This window comes from Montipora capricornis, chromosome 12 (assembly GCF_036669925.1).
Source record: "Montipora capricornis isolate CH-2021 chromosome 12, ASM3666992v2, whole genome shotgun sequence".
NCBI classification, from domain to species: Eukaryota; Metazoa; Cnidaria; class Anthozoa; order Scleractinia; family Acroporidae; genus Montipora; species Montipora capricornis.
In genome coordinates this window covers 9,917,155-9,925,409 of record NC_090894.1, presented here as the reverse complement: position 1 = coordinate 9,925,409, position 8,255 = coordinate 9,917,155, and the positions used below count along the sequence as shown (strand labels likewise).

At 40.8% G+C, this 8,255-nt stretch overlaps 1 protein-coding gene across 1 annotated transcript; it reads right to left on the bottom strand.

Moving 5' to 3' along the window:
• Positions 1–3,799: 3,799 nt before the first annotated feature.
• On the bottom strand, positions 3,800–7,100 carry LOC138026680 (uncharacterized). The gene is made up of 3 exons (XM_068874121.1): positions 7,028–7,100; positions 5,588–5,704; positions 3,800–4,533 (listed from the first exon to the last, which is right to left on the bottom strand). Exons 2-3 carry the CDS (start codon positions 5,678–5,680, stop codon positions 4,318–4,320), a joined length of 309 nt encoding a protein of 102 aa, XP_068730222.1. The 5' UTR covers positions 5,681–5,704; positions 7,028–7,100; the 3' UTR covers positions 3,800–4,317.
• Positions 7,101–8,255: the final 1,155 nt, after the last annotated feature.

Sequence of the window (8,255 nt, the reverse complement as noted above, 5' to 3'; positions counted from 1 at the left end):
TCCGTCTGTTTTGTTTTTGTTGAAGATTTATTTCGGAAAACTCATTTTACAATGCCAAACCTGAAATGCTGTCAGGAGAAAAAAAAAACCGTGGCTGACGGTCTCGAGAGGTGAGGCCCTTCCCAGTGAGGTCCTTGTTCCCTTTAAAAAATGTTCTTGTATTCCCTTGTTCCTCAAATTACTTTCAGACTTGTTCCCAGCTTTTTGATCCCTAAAATGGTTCATGTTCCCTTCTTGCCTAAGATATTTTGTCTTTGTTCCCCCGTTCAAATTAGCCATGTTCCTTGTTCCCTAAAACCCCTCGGAGGACCGAAGAGGTCGATCTCACAAAATAAAAAGTTGGCACCATGTCTAAATGATGGAATGTGCTTCGGACAAAACACGTATAGTGAGAGGATTTTCGTATGTTTATATCCTGTAAATGAAATTTTGATCGAGTGGGCAATTGCGCCTGAAAACTCTAGGTGGATTATATCGTTTTCAAACACGTGGGTGAATGTCCCCCACTTTCGCTTTCTGAACTACCGATTATTTGGGATAAAAGAAAACGGGAGTCCAGGGAATCAAGAATCAGGGGCAGCCAACGGGTCATTTTTTTCAAAATTCATCAAAATATATCATGGCTTTTTTGGAGCAATTTCTCTACCCGCTGGGAAGTTTTTACCTGTTCTGCACTTCCAGCAAAAAGAGGCCAAAACTTCCTAATAATCGCATTATAATACGTGATGTGGTGGCGGACGGAAAGAGTGACACATGGCCAAAAATTCCGTTTGCCAGGAGAGCCGGGAGGAAGTTTCCCAGAAGGCAAGCATGAAATGTAATACATCGTACGCCAAAATGGGCGTGGCAAAAGGCCTCACGTCGGGTACATTGCCTCCAAATAACCGTAACAACAAATACACTTCTCCCCGAAGGATAGCAGCGAAAAAAGGCACTACTTTCACAACTATAGACTATCCCTAGTTTTTATTACACCATTAGAGGAGCTACCGTAGTCAAGGGGTTAATCACATATGGCTCAGGGACCGATTAATCTCTCCCTCTTTGGATCGAAAGTAGCACGGGGGACCCAAAAAGAGTTTTTGCATTTTTTTTTTCTTAATACGTATTTTACGAATGCGCATCCGTTCTGTACTGGTGTGCTTACCACATGAACAAGAGCAAGGAAAAAAATTCACAACTATGGACTATCCCTAGTTTTTATTACACTAATGTAGGAGCTACCGTAGTCAAGGGGTTAATCACATATGGTTCAGGGACCGATTAATCTCTCCCTCTTTGGATCGAAAGTAGCACGGGGGACCCCAAACAGAGTTTTTGCCAAGTTTTGTTTTTCTTAATACGTATTTTACGAATGCGCATGCGTTCTGTACTAGTGTGCTTACCACATGAACAAGAGCAAGAAAAAAAATTCACAACTACAGACTATCCCTAGTTTTTATTACACTAATGTAGGAACTACCGTAGTCAAGGGGTTAATCACATATGGTTCAGGGACCGATTAATCTCTCCCTCTTTGGATCGAAAGTAGCACGGGGGACCCAAAAAGAGTTTTTGCCAAGTTTTGTTTTTCTTAATACGTATTTTACGAATGCGCATGCGTTCTGTACTAGTGTGCTTACCACATGAACAAGAGCAAGGAAAAAAATTCACAACTATAGACTATCCCAAGTTTTTATTAATCACATATGACTCAGGGATTCCGTTTGCCAGGAGAGCCGGGAGGAAGGCAAGCAGAAGGCAAGCATAAAATGTAATACATCGTACGCCAAAATGGGCGTGGCAAAAGGCCTCAAATCGGGTACATTAACTCCAAATAACCGTCACAACAAATACACTTCTCTCCGAAGGATAGCAGCGAAAAAAGGCACTACTTTGTCGCCAATATTCTGTAATAAAAACTTGTTCAGAAATCAAGAGTCTACGTTAACAGCACACACCAGGGCTACTCCTTAGTATCTGGCTGGAAATCTTCTTCCCACCACGTTTCCCTCTAGCCGCACTTTAGCCATTTGATGAGGGCCAGTCTCCACTTGCTTCACAAGCAGTTGCCTCCTTCATGCTCAAAAACAATTCTGGGTAATTCTGCCATTCCATGACAAGGGAAGACCCCAGATTCTCATTTCATTGTCGGGCTACCCAGTCCTACCAGAAGTTTTTAGCTTTCAAAACTTGCTCAATTTGTATCGGTAGGTGGTCGTCGGTATTCGTCCACAGAAAGGCCAGAGAGACAACTTCACTCGTGAAACGCCATGCCTTAAGTGTTAACAAAGCATTTTAGGCGTCCCAGTCTGCATGAAACCATCTCTCACCTCTGTTTGGAGAAGACCAGACACGCACGGTTCTTACGTTACGTTTATGCCTGTAGAATCAACTGAAATGTCAATTCCTTGTAAAAACCAGCATCTTAATTTCTTGGGTAGGCTAGGTATCGGAGAACCAGAACATTTACGCATGCGCTGACGGAATGTATGAACAAGAGAAAAAAGCAGTACCTCCAGACAAGGCGCTGGAGCGTCGTACCAAACGAGTCATCCCGGGATTTCGGCCCGACAGCGAGGAGATTGAAAACTTTTCCTCAGCAACTTGCAAGCCAGCTCATACACCCCCTGCGGAGCACCTATTTCGCGGAACACCTCCGCTGGATGCCCCTGAAGAATATGCGATTGGTGCGGAAAATTTAATCGATATTTGTCAAGTGTTTGGAAATGCACTTCGTGTTCTCTTCTGATTCAAATTCAAGTTTCATTTCTCACGTTACTGATATAATCAAAGCAAAAGTTACCAAATCATTAACCCTGACCATGACCCAATGACAACAGGCCCTTTAATTTCTTGATCTTTCTTGGCAATAGTTAGCTCTTCCTATTTCGCTTAACTTTCAATAAAATTACACAAGGAGATGGCTCAATGATGGCTTCTTAAAGGGGCCAGTCACGTTATTTTAGAGAGTTTCGAAGAAATCTTTGGTTGACAACGAGTTTAAACTCGAAAACGGTAATGTGGAATTCCTTTATGGATAACTTGAAATGATCGTTATACATAACAAACAAGACGATTCTGAGCAAAAGCGATCTTTATCCAGGCGATTAGCCAAAAACTTGAAAAACGTCGGGCAGACTTTTTCAAGATTACCCGAATGCAATCCGTTCCAATCTTGTCCATTTGTGATCCATGCTTCTCTTTCCTTTTGCTGTATTTCTTTCATGTTGTTCAACAGTTTTAAGTGGTTATTGTAAAGTCCCATAAAATTACATCATTTTGCGTGACACAGCCCCTTTAAAGATTCACCATTTTCAGTTTATTTTGTGTTTTTATGATGCGTTCTATCTCGGTTAAAAGTAAAGTACACTCAATTTTTCAATCGTTTCTGTTATTCGTGAAACGCTGTTACCTTGTGGCAAACATGTTTTTTGACATGGTCAGTTGGTTAAAACAAAAGATCTGAACCCTAAAACGTCAGGGAAAACGGGAGTAAAGTTTAAATATTTGGATAGTGGAAAGTCCAATTTATTACGTCTTGCAAAGTGAACGTAACATAACGATTTTACTTTCATTAACTGATATAGAAATTAAAAATGTAATGCAGCGGCAGACGAATATTCATCTCCTACAATTTACCCTCTCTCAACTCTAACCTCAGCGGAAAGTACGCTCAAGGAAACGAAAAAAGATTTCGCCTTCAAACAGCTCCATAGAAAAGTAAGGAAATGCGACGACGGTTTCATGGAGGTAAACGGATCCCAGAGTCACTCATCTATAATCTTCCTAGTTAACTCTAAAAAGAAACACTAGCGAATAGCTATCAAAATAGAATTTTTATTTCCAAAGGTAATTTATTATATACATTAATACAAAGTCTGCAATTCGAAATATTCAGAAGACTTCCCTACAAAACCCCAGGAATGCTGAATAATTTCACCTGGTTAAGCACAAAAGATTTTGTGACATAAAGGTCTGCGACTTATCAGTTGGTTTAAAAAAATCGGCGATAATCCACCTCGCGTTCGCGAATAATAGTTAACAATGACTGGATAGGAGTGCGAGATGCAGATCTTGGAAGGCGTAATCGTGGCCCATAACGTTTCCTCGATCTGCCCAAAACCACTAGTTACACACGGTTTAACGCATCTTCAAATGTCTAACCTTGTGGAGCCAGCTCTTGATTGACAAATAGCCCATTTCAGCATTCAACCCGACATGGTAAACCGATAAACATTTCTTGAAAAAAAAAGGAGCAACTCGAGTTTCGCTGGATTCACCATACACGGGTAAGGCTCATCCAATTACTACTAAATATCTAAAGTTCTTTTTTTCTCACGACTGCTTAACGTCAGCTGCAAATCTCAAAGCCAGCTGAACGTTTTTAAATCCTCTGGAAGCACTGGACTTTAATGGTGAGTCTAGTAGTACATGTCGGGATAATCTGTTCTTGAGAATGCTCGAAGTACTGGGAAGTAGCCCATCTCCAGTCGACGCGGATTCTGGAAGTCTTGCTAATTTCACAATGTCGGTGTGTTCTACGATGTGTTCCTGAAATTAATTGCAAGACTTAGAAAGATGTTTTCTACTTCTTTCGGGAAAGGGCAATGATGACAAATGATAAAATTCTCTGCAAAGTTGCAAAAATTCTTTGGAGCATATTCAGAGCTGCCATCACAACTGGAAAATTAAGGTGGCTCTGAATCTCAGTAGACGATTGGGGGTCACTGATTTCGTCCTTTTTGAGATATAAGCGTTTAAAGACAAAATACATGGTGTTTTTAGATGACTTTCCCGTTGCTATGGTGATCTGTTTTACATTACAAAAATGAGTGCATTTTAATAAGCTACAATTGGTGTTTCCCATGACACCGTAACATTGTCGTTAAGTGAAACTGTGTTGTAGTCAATCCTTCTAGTAAGACTTTCTTGAAATAGTTGAAACTGCTGTAAGCCACCATAAGATACAATACTGTAACAATACATACTTAATTGACCGCTCCCCATAGGGGCTTTTCAGGGCCAATGAAACAATCAACGAAACAACAGAACAGAATAACAACAACAACTGTTAAGAATCCCAACTGGCCGGAGGCAAACCAGTTGGCTATTTACAAGTGCAGCTGGGAAGTTGAACCAGGGACTACCAGGAACAAATTTATTGAGTGGTCAGAGCGGGTCTTGAACCCGGGATCTCCGGATCTCAAGGCAAGCGCCCTAACCACTGGGCCACACCGCATACGGTGACAACGACGAAAACGAGAAGGCCAGAAAACAAGAACAAGAACATACGACTCTCCAGGCCCTGGCTGCGCGTGCGTTTTACATCTTGGTTCATTTCTTTGTCGTAATAGTCCTGACAAACAACGTGAAATAAACAAGTTTCATGTAATGTAAGGAAAAGGGCATCCGACGATACATTCTCAGTATCTCAGTACATGGAAAGTTGGTTCACAAGAACGTGACGCCAAGCTATATTTTTCGAGGACGTTTTGCAGCCATTAACTATCATTGCCCTTGCTTACGCTCCATGGTAATTTTATTTGAATACTTTGAAAAGTTCTCCCTGGCCAAAAAAAAAAAAATATATGGAGTAAACTCACACCTGTATTACTTTTAACTTGGAATCAATATCAAGGCTCTCTACTGGTATACTTCGAAGCCGCTGACATTTGTCTGCTATGTTATCAATGGACATTTTAATGCAGCCAAGTAATTCACTCTGAAAAAGAAAAGAAATGTACTGATACATATAACATTCAAAGACGAACTGTTCGGCGTCCTTTTCAAGTTTTACTAACTAATTATGCAATACCACATAATCTAGTCTTAGCTAGAACTACTCATTCAATTTCGAAGGGATAAAAGGGAAGCTACTGTTAATGTCTCCTGCACCACCTCTGCCAGCCTTCTCAAATTTTCAGCCACCATTCCTAAATTTCCGAGTCTTCCGAGCCCTCAGTCAACTATATCAGTGGTTACCGTTACCAAGGATACGAAATTGAAGGTCAAGTCATTCATGCGTGAAGTTCAATTCAAAAGTTGCAAGTTGAATTTGAAACTTGAAAGCTGAATGTGAAATACAGAATTTTCCACTTCAAAGTCAAATTCAAAACTTGGATGTCAAGTTCAGAACTTGGATGTCAAATTCAAAACTTGGGATGTCAAATTCAAAACTTCAATGTTTGATATAAAACTTCGATGTCGAATATGAAAATCAAGACTCAAATTTGAAACTTGGACGTCAAATTCCGAAGTTGAATTTTGGCGGAGATATGACTCCATACAAAACAATGATTCGTGGAGAATTGTTAGATGAAGAAGAGAAGGCGTAGAAAATACCTGTATCTTCCTCAAATTTTATATCTCACTTTATGACTACAAGCAATCTCGTCCCCAGAGTCTGCTTTTCTTTCGGTCCACACAAAGAACACGGAGTCTGGCCACTTCCAAGGCAGGAAGTCCGCAAATCACGACATCCGGCTCGTCTACGCACGCTCAGAAATTTGAAACAATAGTGGTCGTCAATGGTTACAAAAATGGATTTCCACTACGAATGCGCATAAATTGGAAGTGGCCAGAGTCCGTGTTCTTGGTGCTGACCAAAAGAAAAGCGGACTCTGGGGACGAGATTGGACTACAAGTGGAAGCGTCTAATCTGCGCACGCGCACGCGTTTGGAAAGCGATTTTTTTCACACTGCGCATGCTTAGAACCACAGTCGTACTTGAACTCTTTACTTGTACCCGAAGTCTCCAATGACGGCACCTCCAGAGTGAAGACCATTTTTCGGCACATATTGTAGTTTACGCTTGTTCCTACATAGATAGCAGCCTTCGTAGCTGGCGGGATTGTTAGCGCGGGAGGCAAGTAACGAGTGGCGAAATCGCGCGAATGGGAAAGGGTGCTGTGCACCGTTCTCTGCAACAAAAAAAGGCTACTCCAAAGATGCATGTAGTTGTAGTGTTCATTTACAAATTAAAGAGAAGTTAGAAGTGAGTAAACGAAAGAGTAAAAAGACATTAAATTCGTTTCCTGGCTCTTACCTGTTGTCTAAAAATTCCTTTGCTGTTGACTAAGAATTGGTCAATTTTTTCTTTCTTTGTACAGTGTCCTCGAGTTTTTTCTTGAAGGGAAGCAAGTTTGACTATTCTATAGCCTGCAGATTAAGAGTGTTTTAAAAAAAGTTCTTTTAATCGGCCAGTTTCCTGTGACAAGGTTGGTCATAAACATCATTTCAAGACAAGAAAACAAAGAAAGACTGACCAAGTTTTGTTCCTTGCCAACGTCTACCTCTTGAAGGTGCAGAGAGAGATATTTATGGAACCCATGAAAATGCTTGGCAAAAGTTTCAGGACTTTTGACACTTTTGAGATTCCATTATTCCAAGGAGGTTGATCAGCTGCCAGAGCAGCCGTTTTTAGTGGAGGTCGTAGTTTCACTTCCTCCCCACAAAACACCCGAAAAGGGCAACATTTCTTTCCCGCCGTTTGGCCAATTAAACTGCACATACTTGACCTCTGGAAGGGGAGATGTTCACACAGAACAACTTTTGTGGAAAATTCAGGAGTAAACACCTTTTGGTGTGTAACAACAGCCCTTCTTTATGAATAGAAATGTATACTTTGTATTAAAAGGTGTAGACGCGAAAGATAGATCGTGAGTGATCCTTGCAACTTGCTAGACAAGTTAAGCAATATTAGGGAGCTGATAAGCAACGACAACGGCGGATGGCAACGGACAACGTCAACAAAATTTGCATATTTCGTGGGCAAAAACAAAAGCTTTGCCACGCCCTGCACGTGCGTTTTTCACTTTTGTCCTATTTCTTTGCTGTCGTCTGCAAAAACAACAACGTTGAAATATGGCCAACCTTGATTAAGCTCCGTTTTCCGACCAATGTCACTATTGAGGAATTACCACACCCTTGTCATAATAAAACAGGTTCAACTAGTCACGAAGTGAATCCAACAACGTGAATTTATATTTTGAGGCTGGACGTTTCTCGTTGCCAGTCGCCGTTGCTTAAACTCAAAATTAGGGAAGGAAAGTTAAAGATCTAAGGACTTTCAGGGGACGGTAACGAAAACGTCATTTAGAATTGCAAGTTCAGGTTTATTAATCCTTTTTTCCGTCATCATGTCGGCTGTGTCTAACTTCTACAAACTAAGTGTAACTTTCCAGGAACTGAATATAGGAGGTTTGCGGTATTGAATCTACGACAGAAAAAGTTCACAATTTTGTCAGATTAACGTGTGATTAATAACCATCACT

Excerpts from the sequence above, each read along its gene's own strand:
- LOC138026680 (XM_068874121.1), bottom strand. The coding sequence starts at position 5,680 with ATGTCCATTGATAACATAGCAGACAAATGTCAGCGGCTTCGAAGTATA. Across the intron at positions 4,534-5,587 it reads CCAAGTTAAAAGTAATACAG|GAACACATCGTAGAACACAC; the intron begins GTGTGAGTTTAC and ends AATTAATTTCAG.